This window comes from Python bivittatus, unplaced genomic scaffold (genome assembly GCF_059951505.1).
Source record: "Python bivittatus isolate LINGU-HERP-01145 unplaced genomic scaffold, Pbiv_v1 ctg000430_np1212, whole genome shotgun sequence".
NCBI lineage: Eukaryota > Metazoa > Chordata > Lepidosauria > Squamata > Pythonidae > Python > Python bivittatus.
The window spans coordinates 5,181,024-5,197,100 of NW_028277071.1; the positions used below are offsets into that span (position 1 = coordinate 5,181,024).

The following is a 16,077-nucleotide window of genomic DNA, read 5'->3' on the forward strand; positions in this document are numbered from 1 at the left end:
GTGTGTGTGTGTGTGTGTGTGTGTGTGGTGGGGGGAAGGAAAATGTGGAGAGAGATAACCTGAATTCTAGTAGAACAAGCAGGTAATCAGTGAATACTTCAGTCTCAGTGTAGAAATTAAGTGGAGTCTCAGATAAGCACCTTCAAAAATGTTTATGCTCATACCTTTTAGGTTCATTCAGGGTCTCCTGGGGCTTCTTTCAGAATATTGCTTCTTCCAAGAGCCTTGCTGGCTAATGCTTATTATTTTAAAGAAGTGGAGAGTATCTAGGATTTCTAGGCTAAATAATGCAGGCATTTTCATCTTCGTAATATACAACCCTCTAAAATGATACATCAATTTGTGTGAGCCTGTCATGAATAATTTCACTGACATTGGGGAGGAATAAATATACTATACTATAGCATATTTATAGTAATATATTATGAATAAATAAAAAGCTTACTAAAATGTATGTAACTTGCTTATTTTTGTGAGTACAACCAGTAGATTGGTTACCTACCTTTTCTCTTACTACCCAATGAAAAGGTGGAAAGGATAGAAATTTAAAATAATAGCCAAACATTTTGAACTTCACAAACATGTACATTTCTCCAAAGTCTACAGATATTCATGTCCTCTGACCCCTGTTTTTTTCTACTGTGGGCTTCCCCAAGAAAAGCACAAGTGAATTTTGACCACACTTCCACTTAGCCTGAACCAGCCTGTTCAGCTTTAAAGACTTTTTGTGACCCACTTCTAAGTTGCGAATGATCTCCAGATTTGAGAAGTCTTGAAATTATGGATAAAAGTATCTGATGATCTTCTGAAATAACTGCCTGGCTAGGGACACACACAAACACAAATGAAATATACACACACAAAGACCTGTAATTATGTATAGTATTGGTGCAGTCTATACCAACTAATTTGCTAATAAATACCTTTAGAGTTAAAAGGTTGGAGGGAGTTCATAACATACTGTTTTCTGGGTAGATCCTCATTTTTTAGATTAGAAGGGGCATTACTTTATACCAATACAGGGAACCTTCAAGTAGATGTCACTGAATGATCCTTGTCTGAGCTTCTTTAATAAAAATACTGAGGGGCTTCTAAGTGAAGTTACACCGCATATGATGGAGAGGTGCATACTAAAGATCTCACCAGAGATGACATCCAAAATACAGAAATTTGTTGCAGGACCAACTTTAAAAGCATTGTCAAAGCAGCAACAAAACAGAAATATGAATGGGACATGTTGCACACATGCATGGCAACATATGGGCCTGAAAAGTGACAAACTATAACTTCACATATCCACATGGTCAACCACATATGAGATGGAAAGATGAAATATGGAAAAACCTTGGTCCTGGCTGGAACACTAGAACATTGGACCGTAGACAATACCAACATCTGGAGGTACTGTTGCTTTAGATGGTGAACCTACCCAAATGAATATGATGATTGAAGTATCAGAGTAAGTATTTGCACTATGTTCCAGCTATTCAACCACTTTAACAGTTGCTCTACTCACAAAATTTTAAATCTTTCTCTAGGAATTCAACTCATTTGGTGACTTCAGCTAGCAAACTATTCAAGCAGCACTCTGCCCTTATGTTTCATGATCTGTAGAAGATTTGAGGTTCTCATAAGAAAATAAAAAGGATATAGACCTACTCCATGGAGAGTGCTACACTCCCTCTTGTACTTTTCTGTAGATCATTATAAATGTGCAGCTCCTTACTTCTCATGGGTATCTGATATGCCAGCTCTAGTATACATAAATACGTAGCCATCACACTATTCTCTTTCAGGATAAGCACTATTATACTTATGCAGAACTCAGTAAAGAAACAGTAAGCCAAAGAGAAGTAAGTCATGAGATAAGGGGGGGGAGGAAATACAATTAAATTAGTTTACACCAACAGCATTCACTATAATTTCCATGCCTTTCTAACCTTTCATACAATTGCTGCTTCCACAACATCCATACACTACTTCATACATGGCCTTTTGTCCTTTCAACTTCTCAACATTTCCTTTTTTTGGACCTCATCAACTCAATCCAGTGATTTTCCTGGTCTTCCTCTCCCTATTTCCTCTTCATTTTTCTCCTCACTCATTCTGTCTATATAACCAAAGTACAACAACCTGCATCTTTAATATTGGTCACTCACTTTTATATTCAGTGCAGATTCATTCAGCACCCATTCATTGACCTACTGTGTCTTCCCACCCCCTCCCTGGCAGAAAGCTACACTGCCCTTTACAAATGTTTCCATTCTCACCATTTGCACCCTTGCAATCAGAATGTTGCCAACACCTTCCCAGGCACTCTTCATCCCCTCGAAATGAAAGTTTGGATCAAGACACACTAAAATAACTAGTTATCAAGATCTCTTGTTATTAAGAAAGCTAGTGTGACAATATCTAATGCTAAGGAAAGAGCAAGACATTTCTTCTTGAGAAAATGTCTCAAATTTAGTGCCCTCCAGATATTCCAGATCTAAGGTCACTGACTTTCCATAAAGCACCACTGAGTGTTATTTGGAAAATCTGGTTGTCCCAAAGCCAACACAACTAGAATGTCTGTTTCCTAAAGAGGTTAGTGTTTTTTTTTTTTATTACTCCTTCTCCCACCTCCTAAGAGAAAATACTTCACATTTGTCTGGTTAAAAAGAAAAGATTCAGTAACAGTTTCTAGGTCTTTAATGCTGCAGTTGAAAAAAACAGTGGCAAGTTTAAAGCTATTTAATTCTTACAGATCACTTCAAACACTGCAGAATGAGAGATAATCTTGGGCTTCTCATTCTTTAGCTATATAAGCCAGAAGCTTGAATTTCTGGGCATTCACTGCAGAGATATCATTAATCATGCAAAAGATAACACATAATATCTGGATTATACAATGGATGTTTTGTACTCTGTTGGAAATGCAAACACATGTTTGTCACCACAGCAAAACTTGATCTGTCTTACCAAGACAAGCCCGAGTAGAAGTCCTGCATCAAAACACAAGACCACAAATTTGGTATACCACAAATTTTATCCCACTCAGCTAAGTGGAATGGCACCTTCTTGCCAATTTTGCCATAGCAGGCCAAGACTGTACCCACTAACCACCATTGTGGACAGATAAGCACATAGCTGCCTACAGCATCAGAGGTTTAGCAGCACTCATTAAGGCTTTTGACCACAATGCTTAGTTCTTTCAAAGGTACCAGTGAACTTCAGCTTGGGGTATCTTCAAGGGCTCCCAAAAGATGAAAGGCAAGAATCAATCACTTCATTGTTTTTTATCAAAACCAGAGGAACTTGAAAAGGTCAATACATTTCTCCTTTCGTAAAAAGTCAGACACCATCCTCTATCAATTGACTTCCAAATGGCAGAATGTTTTGCCTTTCTGTCTCTCCAAAAGGTTCTTTAGTCATCAAGAAAGACCACCTCACCCTGCCAGCTCGTGTTAAGATATTAGCTGGCTTCCCAGGGCAAAACAGTGAGAAAGAATCTGAAAATTCAATGGACTATCAGGAGAAGATCCTTAGCAATTCTCTAGCATGGTGTTCTTGTGACACTTGAAAGGGGTCTTTGTGTGGGAAGCCTGTTAACCGAATGCCTCGCAACTTCTGGAAACAGAGACCTAGCTGAATATAAGATAATTATTAAATAACTACTTTGTAAACCACCCAGAGTCACTTTTTAACGAGGTGGGTGGTGACAAATTTGATATATAAATACAAATAGGCCAAAGTTGCTTTCTGTAGAGTTTCATGACTGAACCTCCTTATTTTAATCTGGATATCAAAAAGAAAAAGGAAAAAAATTTTTTTTTCTCTTAGAATTGAGATTTGGAGAATATGACTTTTTCTTCCATTATATTTCCTCCTCAACATTCTCAATATCTTCTACCATACCTAAAGTCACCAATAATTTCTCTCAATATAATATGCATAGACCACAGTAAAACAAAAACAAAGCATCTTAGAGTTAAATGAACAACCCCACCCCATCCTAAAAAATCTTTTCAGCAAGATGGGAACACTCATGCTTTAAAACCAAAGTCCCTCAACATTTTGAGTGCTGCCTTATGGACTTCCTTGTTTCGCAGGGTATAAATGATGGGGTTCAGAAGGGGTGTCACCACAACATAAAAGACTGCAATTTGCTTATCATGATCTTGACCTGTGTCTGAATGGGGGATGATGTACATAGAGATGATGGTACCATAGAATAAGGTGACCACTATGAGGTGGGAGCCACATGTGAAGAAAGCTTTACGCCATCCAGTAGTTGACCTCAAGTCTAAAATGGAATATAGAATTAAGCCATAGGAAGACAAGATGACTGAAAGGGGAACCAGAACAATAAATGCTGATAAACCAAAAACAACAGATTTGGTTATTTTTGTGTCATCACATGCAAGTTTTAGCACAACAGGCAGTTCACAGATGAAGTGGTTAATGGAGGGGCCACAGAATGGATGATGAAAGATGAAAGCAACATACACAACTGAGAAGAGACAGCCTATGGTCCAACAGGACGTGGCAAGCAGTAGCTGGTGCATCCTGTCCATGGAAGAGGCATATATCAGGGGATGGCAGATGGCTAAGTAGCGGTCATAAGCCATGACTCCCAGCAGCAAACATTCTGTACTACCCATGGTCAATGCAATATAACTCTCCATCACACAACATGCTAAGGATATGGCTCCATTTCCAGTCAAAAGTTGAGCTAACATTTGGGGCAAAGTGCTAGTAACATAGCCAATTTCCATGACTGCAAGGTTGCTGAGGAAAAAGTACATGGGAGTGTGGAGTCGGGAATCAACCTGCACCAGGATGATGATCAGCAGGTTCCCCAAAACTGTAAGCAAGTAGATCATGAGGATGACTCCAAAGAGCAGAAGCTGCATTCTTCGGTGGCTGGTGAGCCCCAGTAAGATGAACTCTTTGACAGAGGTGAAGTTCTCACTTACCATCTTAGCATCTTGCCTGAGGTGAAAGGAAATTAGTGAAAGATCATGAAATTTCCTGGAAATGAGACCACCCATAAATAAATAAATGAATGAAAGAAAGAAAGAAAGAAAGAAAGAAAGAAAGAAAGAAAGAAAGAAAGAAAGAAAGAAAGAAAGAAAGAAAGAAAGTTCCAGAGTATATCCAAAAGAAACTCATCATCACTACAAACTGCAACATCTCAGATGTCAGTTGAGGCACTAGGTCTTGGATTTTCCAATATGTTGTTACCTGTAAATATTGAAAATGGTGGCATTAAATATTTTCTATTTTTTAGTTTTTTAAATCTGTCAGAAGACCACTAGGCATATGATCCAAGAACTTTGAGCCTCAGTTTCTACACCTTTATAGCTTTGTGGAAAGGTATTTCATCCTTTATCCAGGGATAATCTCAAATGATAATTTTCTTCAATGGTCAATAATTCAGTGAATGTTGAATGAATATCATCACCTTGCAGTGATCAGTGCAATTCAGATGTGTAAATCCAAGTCCAGTTTGTCCTTTTTTAATGGTTTGGATTGAAATGACAAGATTGTTAAATTAACTTTAGACTGATGGTTGTAGATTAAAGGCATTTGAGTTCCTTTTTGCCCAAGCCCCAAAGTTTGGATTTTATACAAATGTCAAGGACTTTTTGGCATGGGGAATGACCCAAAGAATCACCATACAGTCTTGAAAGAGAAACTGATCTTTGCCAATGGATTATTGATTTGTGTTTTTTCTTAGCCTTTGAACTTTTTTTCCAGAAAAAGGCAAGGAACAAGACTTTCCAACAATTTGATCAAATTTGGGGAAGTTGATCTATTTATGATTTCTTTATCCTATCTTTCTGACATTAATGTTGATATTATGCTATATGGTTAATATGGTTTTATGAATGTGTTTTCCTGTTAATGTGTTTAATATAATAAACTATTCCAAGAACTGAACTGACCAATAAACAGAGTGGTACTTTATTTGATAGGCTTCCATAAGGTGACTTAGATTCCCATCATCAAAGGACTTTAACCTGAGGAGGTGATGCTGGTTCCCCCTGTTGAAGCAAATAGATAGTATATTTCTGGAAGCATATCACACACACACACACACACAGTCTCCCTACCTTTCATTTACAAAGACCCCAAGTGTGAAAAATGGTGGGCAAGTGGAGGATGAAGTTGTGATTGAGATCTCAATCCAGTTGCTGAGAGATGTGAGAATAATGTTTTTAACAGACTCCCTTTCAGCGAACTCACTATAAATGAGTCTGAGAAATTCCTTTTAACAATTGTCAACAGTCTGTGTCTATAGCTTTAAAGATCCCTTCCTGAAATCCATGTTCTTGCTTTTTCTGTCTTGGGGAGCGGGGAGGGGGTGGCTTGGGGATCTAGGTGTGTGGTAGACCGTGTACAGGGGTGATGTCGATTGTTAGGGGTGGCTTTTAATACCTCAGTTGTGGATTGTGTTACATTTTATATGTTTTTTTTAATATATTGTATGTTGTTTTTATATTGTTTTTCATGGCTGTAAGCCACCCAGATTCATGTGTTTGAGATGGGTGGCTATATAAATCAAATAAATAAATGAATCAATAAGCAGGCAAGTGGGTCTCTTCAAGCTTTGGCAAATGATGAATGGAGAAGGCTGAGTGACCTTGGCAGAGGTTACCGAAGGGGACAAAGAGGTGGGCATTAACTTGGAACTCTTCTCAACGTTCTCCATGGCACTCACCCACACAGACGATGCCCCAATGTGGTGCAGTGCTTAAAAGGGCAGTGAAGCAGAATCAAAGCGGGGGGGAACCATGATTGCTTTGTCTCCCTCTCCAAAGTGTCGTGCTTTTTGTAAAATAGCTCCTGGAAGCTGCTTCAATTTAATCTTCATCAAACAATCTTTGGAAGATTGGCCCAGCCTCATCGGGGCACTTTTATTTATTTACCTTGATTTTGCTAAGCTAATTCATGAAATGGAAGTCTAACTACACACAGTACAACAGTTGTAATGACATAAGGTAACTTAAAATTAATTAGCACAATAAATCATTTTTTAAAAAAGGGGGAAAGGAAGGGGAAGGGGGCTGGTGGAAAATTATTGTGAAAACAGAACTCCAAAAATTTTGACCAGAGTGCTTGAAATCTTCCTTGACCCTTTGTAAAAACCAAAAAACCTAATTTGAACGCTGAGAAGCAATGCATATTAAAAACCCATTGCTGCAAATCAGATATAGATTTTACTTCCAGAATTGTATGAACTCCGTGCCTGAAAAATCCATAGCACTTGATATCTTTAATTATTTATCCTGCCTTTTTTGTATAGGAGCTGAAGGTATCATACATAGTGCTCCATTCTCCTATTTTTCCTCACAACAACCCTGTGAGGTAGGTTGGGCTGAGAGACAGAGTGACTAGCCCAGTGAAGACCATGTTTTCTCTCATGTGTATAAGCTGGACAAGCCAAAATAGTGTACAGACTGTCTTCTACTTACAAACTTTCAAGTTACAAACTTTCACCAATGTGAACAAGCCTGTCTGCAACTCCAACCTAGAAGCCAGGAGAAGGCAGGAAAGGGTTAGTTTACGGTGCACTGGATAGATACAGTTGGCAGCACCATCACACGTTGGGAGGCATGTTTTTTATATTTAGTTGGACTTACAAACAAAATGGACTTACAAATAGCCTCTTGGAATGTAACCCGTTCGTAAGTAGAGGACTGTCTGTATAGGTATGATTTGTCTCATATCATGATAGATGATAGATATGATAGATAGATGACAGATGATATGATGATAGATAGATAGATGATGATGATAATAATGATAGATAGATAGATAGATAGATAGATAGATGATAGATAGATAGATAGATAGATAGATAGATAGATAGATAGATAGATAGATAGATAGATACTGTAGATGATTGAAAAGAGAGAGAGAGAGATCTACTACTTGGGCAATCGAATCATTTCTGAATGAGTTATAATAACATTTTCCCTTAGTTCTAATCTGCTTTTAACTAAACCTTTGCAATCTCCAAAGAAATAGATGTTGACTGGTTAAGAATTAGCACTGATTCAGTATTTCATGATTTATAGAAACAATAATCCTAGAATAATTCCACAGACAGACTAATTAACTTAGGCTGAACCCCAGAATGAAAGAAACCAGAAGGCGGAACTACTGAAAGGTTATATTCATTAAAGATTGCTTGAATATGAATCCTAGACAAATTATCAATACCAAGAGAAGCTAAGAAAATAGCAATCATTCTAGGTACATCCTGAGATTAAAAAGGGAAAGCAATTTGTGTGTTTTGCCTTAGCATATGCCTTTGTTTGCATTTATCAATTTTAAGATAATTCTACCGAGTCAAAATATTTCATCCTTTAAAAAAGGATCCCCCATAAATTAAATTCCAAATGGCCAGTGGAATCTTACCTTTGGGTGTCTCCAAGATCTTCCTCACCCACCAGGAAGGATCTCCTCATGGTTCTAGTTACAACAACCAACAACTTAGTACATAATGTTGAGAAATAATTTGAAATTTTAATGGAATATGTTCAAAGGACCATAATAATGGAATATCACTGGAGGAGCTAGATATGTATGTTGGGGGGGGGGAACTACCATGCCATGTCCTTAATTTGGAGGAAGATCTTTGTGGCAGAAGCTTTTTGGATTACTCTGTGATGAAATTAGGAAATATTTAGATTTAAATTCTTCTTGGTATTGGTTCTCTGGATCTGATGACTTTTATCTGCAATCTTTTATGGAGTTCTTTAAATCCCCTTTCTACCAGTACTAAGTTTCATCTTTTCAGTCACCTTGACTCCTGCTCAACCAACCATGTTTTCCAGCTTCCTAAGGGTTAGTTCATCTATGAAAGAATCCCAGGGCTTAAGAGGATAGCATTCTGGCCTCCTCTCTCATAGTCTGTGGAAGATGTCAAGATTCCATGATAATAATTCCAATGAGATTACTCCCATCCCTGTGGTTCTTTCCAATAAATTGTTAAAGATGTCTCGTTCTCTATCTTCATCTCATGGGTACTTCAAGTATTCACTAAAAGAAAGGACGTTATGAACATATCAGCAAAGGTGAAAAGAAAGAATAGCCAACAGTTTGTGTTTGTTATATCTTTTTTCAAATATATATATGTAGCAAATAAATTGAGAGGCACACAAATATTTGAACATTTGACACTGAAAAACTACTGGAAGGAAGGAGGAAGAGTGAGATAGAGACAGAGACAGAGGCAGAGGCAGAGGCAGAGAGACTGGTAAAACAAAATCTAAGAAGGCATTGGAAAGGCATTTCTGAACTGATGCTAAAAATGACATGGATGAGGCCTCTCCAGGAAATAGGTTATAAGTGTGTGAGGGAGGGAGATCAAGAGAGAGAGAGAGAAACCTTTGTAAGCTTTTGTAAACTATTTGTATGGCAATCTTCTTCAACAGGAAAGAGATGTAGCCTTTCATACCAACTCTTCTTATAATGTGTCTGCTTATTTTAGTCTATCAAGATTTTTTTCTTTCTTACAGGATGAACCACTGCTGAGCAAAAGACTATGTATCCATGTGGCTTTCTAGTTTTGGACTTTATTTTGCTACTAACCACAACCTAAATGTCTATAAAATGTGACTGATAACTAAACTGGGATAAATTTGAACTGGTGATTCCTGAGGAAGCAGGCAGGGTTTTCTGAACTGTTAACTCAGTGCTAACAGTGCACCTGTGTGCTATATATAGGCCCCTTTTGGGTTGTGAAAGCAGCCAAGAAGGTGACCTGTGGTTGGGTCCATGCTGTGGCGTCAGCCTCTTTGAAGGGGGTGGTGGTGCTTCCAGCCTTGAAAGATGCAGTGGTATGCCCCCTCCTCAAGCAGTCATCCTTGGACCCAACAGTTTTAAATAATTACCACCCATCTCTAATGTTCCTTTCCTAGGAAAGGTTATTAAGAAGGTGATTGGACAGCAATGCAGAAGATGCGAGAAGAAGTGGATTATCTAGATGTGTTTCATCAGGTTTCAGGATAGGATTTAGTATAGAAATAACTTTGTACTTGTAGATTACCTATGGTGGAGCCAGGATGGAGGTGGTGCATCCCACCTTTTGCTTCTTCATCTCTCAAAAGCTTTCACTTCCTAGCTGCCATGGTGACATGGATCCAAGCCATAGGTCAAACACAACACAACTTTCTACTTAATAGATTAAACTAATGCTCTTAGGGATAGTAATGTGAAGATCTATCCCACTCTTTCAACACTCAAAGTTGGTTTAAAATATCTGGTATTACAATCTTCCTGAGTCTTTATGGTTTCAGCTGTCAACGTTCAGAAATGTGGCCCAATATTTTTCAAATTCCATCCCAAAAAAGTGGTATCATTTTAATGTTTAGTTTAGTTTAGATTAGATTAGTTTAGTTTAGTTTAATGCTATGTAGTATATGAAGGTACTTGAAATACTATTTGAAGCTGTTCAAATAGTTTTAAAAAATTCTCTGTTGTACATAGTAAGTCCAGAGTTAAGATACTACTTACATATTTTTTTCCAGACCAGCAAAATATGGTTGATATAAATTTTGGATACTCCTATAAAAACTTTAGAAACTTCTACAAGGATGTATTTTAGTGCAGCTAAGTATTTAAGAGTTCTTTTTTTCAAGGAAACTTAAAAACTTTAGATGGACCATTAACAGCCATAATTCAGAACAAGATGAAATGTTTAAATATCTTGGGGTTCTATTTCAAGCTAACACTGGAACAGGTGCTCATTCTGATTATGTTGCTAGTTCAAAGAACTACTGTGGTGATACTACAATATCACTACACACCAAAGAATAGGTACAATGGTGCTTAAAAGTTTGTGAACTCTTTTGAATTTTCAACACTTCTGCATAAATATGACCAAAACATGATCTCTTCTCCACACAAGTCCTAAAACTAGATAAAGAGAACCCAATTTGACAAAGGAGTCAAGAACATTTTCCCTCTTCATTTATTCACTGAGGAAAATGATCCAAAGCTATATGGTTGGGTCTGGCACAAGGATATGAACCCTTGCTGTCAGGAACTGGTGTGCCCCACTTAAAATAGCTCTCTAATCTCTATTTAAAATTTTAAAAAGATCCTCTTCACTGTGGGTGTATGATTTCCTTTGCCATATCTTGTTGTTCTTGGAATGCAACTGGAAAATCTCAGGAAGGATTGTCCCACACAGAATTGTGAACTCTAAAAATAAACATGGTCCTAAAACTGGTTTTCTCCAGTTGTGTTATTTTGCGTGTTCACCAGCTATGATAGTGGAATGTTGGTTAGAGGTTCATCATTTCCTCTTTGAATATCCATGGATATCATTAAGGGGTAGACAGCTGTTCTTGAACAATATTATATTAATTTCCCTACTTTCTCCCTCATTCCTTCTCTGAAAATGAATCTGGTAGGTTAACGAGGAGGTGACCTTTACAATACTCTAGATACAACATCTATCTATCTGCAGTTAGACAGATAGATAGAAAATGAGAGGCGTACTAGTCTGGAAGATTTATATGGGAAGGTATTCAGTGGTGAACTCCAGCCTGTAGGCCAACTGTATAATTTTAAATGAATTCAAATATTAAAACATATCTCTAAAGTCTCAGTGAGATCATTTCAAAAGAAACTAAGATGGTAATACCATATCCAAGGGGTTCACACCCAATTCAGAGAATGAGGCATGTATAGCAATCAGCTTCAAGTGTATGCACACATCATATTATAAATTCTACATAGGGTTTCCAAGAGAGTTAGATCAAAAGAGATTTAGAGCATTTTCTTTATTTTTTTACCACAAGAGTCATGTGAAAAGGATGAGAAATAGTTCACCCATAGAATTCGTTGAGTTGACTTCATGGTTAGAGAAACTCACCTTAAATGTATTATGGAGTAATACTCATGATCATCTACTTTCACACCATCAGTTTGGGTTATTAAGCAGTTAGCTAATTAAGCATGGTGGAAACTCTAAAGTTCGTTTGACTGGTACAAAGCAACTCTTCACAACATCTTGGATGCTGCCCTGTGGATGTCCTTGTTCCTCAAAGTATAAATGATGGGGTTGAACAGAGGGGTAATCAGAACATAGAAGATTGCAATTTGCTTATCACGATCAGGAGATGAATCTGACTTTGGAATCATGTACATCAAGATGGCAGAGCCATAAAACAAGGAGACCACAATCAAATGGGAACCACACGTAGAGAAAGCCTTGCGCCGTCCAACATTTGACTTCATATGGGATACGGAATAAAGTATAAATCCATAGGAGGTCAGAATAACAGAAAGGGGAAGCAGAAGGACAAATGCTCCTATACCAAAAATAATGTCCTCAGCAATTTGTGTATCACCACATGCAAGTTTTAGCACCACTGGCACTTCACATATGAAGTGGTTGATCTGGTTGGGACCACAATAAGATTGGCAGACAAGGCAGGTAATACAGATGGCACAAAGCAGAGGAGCAATTACCCAGCAGGCTAAAGCAAACTGCAACTGGCACCCCTTGCCCATGATAACAGCATATATTAGGGGACGGCAAATGGCAAGGTAACGGTCATAGGCCATGACACCCAATAGCAAGGACTCTGTACTTCCCATGGTCAATGCGATGTACGTCTGGATGGTGCAGAGTGCAAAAGAGATGGCTCCGTTTCCAGCCATCAGGTGGGATAACATGAGAGGCAAGGTGCTGGTGACGTAACACATCTCTATCCCTGCAAGGTGAGAGAGAAAATAGTACATGGGTGTATGGAGCCGAACATCAATCTGCACCAGGATCATGATCAGCAGGTTCCCCAGAACTGTAAGCAGGTAGATGATGAGAATGACCACAAAGAGGAGAAGCTGGATTTTTCTCTGGCTGCTGAGTCCCAGCAAGATAAACTCCTTGACAGAGGTGACATTCTCAGCTCCTATCCTGGCCTCCTGCCTGAATAGAAGGAACATAAATTAGACTCTCTGGAAAGGGGACCACCATTTTTGACAGAAGACCAAGTTATGCTCAGAACAAACCAATCACAGCCAGTTGCAATATCTCAGGTCAGATTGACGAACTAGGCTCTGGAAATTGTATTTCAACAGTAAGCATTTCTGTTATGGCAGGTTCAGCCCCTGCTTCCCCTTCTCTTGACTCAAAACCTAAGACCAAACAGCTCGAGTTTGGTCACCACTTGGGTGGACATGACCAGGGGTTTCAGGGCTGCAGGTTGCATTGAGAACTTGGAAAAAGATCCTTGAAGTTGGGCATGTCAAGCCTCTTCCACACCGTTGTGGAAAATGTCTTAAATGTGACAGTGCAGTCACCAAGTTCATGTCCATAGCATTAGCATAATACACTTCAGGAAAACAAGGTTGCAGAATATGAGCTTCCCTTTCCTGCTTCCCAAAGAATTTCTCAGCCACCAAGAAAGAGCCTTTCATGCTCTCAGCTCCTATTGAGGGGTCAAGATACTTATGTGGAAGCTTTTTTGGACCATCATAGAACTCTCCCAAAATATGCCTTCATAAAAAAGAAAAACTAAACCTTTTCTTGTCAGGGGAACAGCATCTTACCAGTTCATGAACCTGGAAAGTATCTGAACTCTCGTGGAAAAATAATGTCTTACACTATCTGAAGAACTATTGGCATTAATTATAACTTTGGCTATATTCATATCTCTAAAGTAAACCATAGCTCATCTCTGTTATCATAGGAGGGGTGAAGCTTTGTTGATTTTTCTTTATCTTCAGAATCTCTATTGAAAGGAAATTGGTAATCGCTCATAATTCCAATCAGATTGCTCTAGACATTTTGTTCCTTTCCTATAGATTGTTCAAGATCTGTTGCTCCCTATCGCAGACCTCAGTAAAGGAAAAGGAAGTCATTTGAATATATCAGTAGAGTTATAATGATGGATACACAACATTGTCTGTACAGTTTTTAAAAAATTGTAAGTAAAAATTAAATCACAAATCACAAAATTATTCTCAGAACACTTCACATTGAAAACTACTCTTAGTTTAGATTAAAGTGACAGCAGCATCAGGAAGAAGGAGTATGAGAAGCTGGAGAAGTATCAGGGTCTGAAGGAGGAACTAGAGAGGATGTGGAAAGTCTAGGCCAAAGTAATCCCAGTGGCGGTAGGAGTGCTCCGGACTGTGACTCCAAAGCTGGGAGAGTGGCTCTAACTGATCCCAGGTACAACATCAGAGCTCTCTGTCCAGAAGAGTGCAGTGCTCGGAACAGCTAAGATACTGTGCACAACCCTCAAACTCCCAGGTCTCTGGTAGAGGAATTGAGATTGAGGAAGACACATACCACCCATAGGGGTGAGAGGGTTTATGTATATTGCACACATTAAGTGTCTATGTATCTTTCTCTGATCTATTATCCCTGATTATTTTTAGAAGATAACAAAAATTATCTCAACAGATTCAGCACCCAGATTATCTTCTTTGGAATTGGAAGTTAACAAAAATTGGGTATGTTTAGTTCCCGGATTACAGATGACCAGGGAATTCCAGAACTGCAGATTATCTTCTTTGTTTTTTTCTTCCAATGGCAGAAGAGATCATTACCTTTCTTCTTTCCTAGGATCCATCAAGAAAGAGTCATCAGCTTCTCCTAAGGTGCCCAGCAAGTTGGAAGATGATCCATTTCCTTTCTGCAAAAGTCAGGTATTGGGCACCTATTTGAGAGTCTGGAAGTCCCTCATTGAGACTTTGGGAGTCTCTTCACCTATTGGTGAAGAATCTACACAAACTGTTGCAGAAGGTATCTTAATAAAGGCATTAAAAGATTCTCTTTTCTGAAGCACAGCAACCTCTCAGTTCATGAATGCTGAAGCATCCAAGCTCTTATGGAAGAAAAATATCTGATCTGAAGAGGTCTTGGGATTAATTATAATTTTGAGCATATTCATATCACCAAGGCAATGTGTGCATTCTGCATATTCTCTTAGGGAATACAAAACTTTCTTTCCTTCTGTTTCTCCTGGGAATCTCTATCAGAGGAGGTAATCGTTCTAATGAGTGGACTGCAGTCACTTTGATCCTTGCTTTTTGCTCCTTATCTTGACTACTTAGTAACTCAAGAACTTTAAGCAAAAATTACCATTGAAATTGGACTAAGATAAAACGTAACCAGTTTCAGTCAGTATTGGTCGGGACAGGGTGGGGGTGCGAAATCCCATTCCCTAGGCCTTTCCTTTGTGGGGTGCTGCAGAATTCAACCCTCTCTCCCCTCCTGTTTAACATCTATGTGAACCTGCTGGGTGAGGTCATCCACAGAGTTGATGTTTGGTATCATCCCAATTATGTCTTTCAACCCTGAGCCAGTCAAGTGAAGCTGCCAAGGGTCTGTTTCCATGCCTGAAGGCTATGTGGATGTGGATGGGGGAGGAATTCCCTCCGACTCAATGGGCCACCCAGATCTGGGGATGTTCTACTTTTAACCTTGGATGGAGTAGCACTTTCCTATTCAATAGTACGACCTGGGGCTCTTCCTAGATTGACAGTTCTGCTCGATGAGCACGTACCAGCTGTAGCCTGGAAGACCTTTGCACAGCTTCATCTGGTGCACTAGTTGCATCCTCTCCTACAGGGGGAGGCCCTTCAGACAGTCACTCATGCCCTGGTCACCTTGTGGCTTGAATACTGCAACGTGCTCTACATGGGCCTGCCCTTGAAGACCACCCCAACAAGAAGCTTCAATTAGTCCAGTATGCAGCAGCATGGTGCAGTGATGGGCATGACCCAGTGTGCCCATGTAATAACTCTGCTTTGAGAAGTGCATTGGTTTGCCTGTTTGTTTCCTGGTGCCATTCCAAGTGCTGCTTGCTACCTATGAAACCCTGGATGGCATAAGCCTGGTTACATAAGGGACTGCTTCTCCCCTATAATATCTGCTCAGCCGATTTGAACTTGCACGCTTGGCGATATCACTATACACCAGGGAATAGGTACAATGCTGCTTAAAAGTTTGTGAACTCTTTTGAATTTTCAACACTTCTGCATAAATATGACCAAAAAGGTGATCTCTTCTCCACACAAGTCCTAAAACTAGATAAAGAGAACCCAATTTGACAAAGGAGT

At 38.9% G+C, this 16,077-nt stretch overlaps 1 protein-coding gene and 1 pseudogene across 1 annotated transcript; both read right to left on the minus strand.

Moving 5' to 3' along the window:
- Positions 1-4,025: 4,025 nt before the first annotated feature.
- On the minus strand, positions 4,026-4,961 carry LOC103063561 (olfactory receptor 2D3-like). Its single transcript, XM_007444707.2, has one exon. The coding sequence runs from the start codon at positions 4,959-4,961 to the stop codon at positions 4,026-4,028; it is 936 nt and encodes a 311-aa protein (XP_007444769.2).
- A 7,042-nt stretch (positions 4,962-12,003) lies between these two features.
- On the minus strand, positions 12,004-15,574 carry LOC103063317 (olfactory receptor 2D2-like; annotated as a pseudogene).
- Between the last annotated feature and the right edge of the window lie 503 nt (positions 15,575-16,077).

What these genes read in the sequence shown, in the direction of transcription:
- LOC103063561 (XM_007444707.2), bottom strand. Translation starts at nt 4,961, where the DNA reads ATGGTAAGTGAGAACTTCACCTCTGTCAAAGAGTTCATCTTACTGGGG.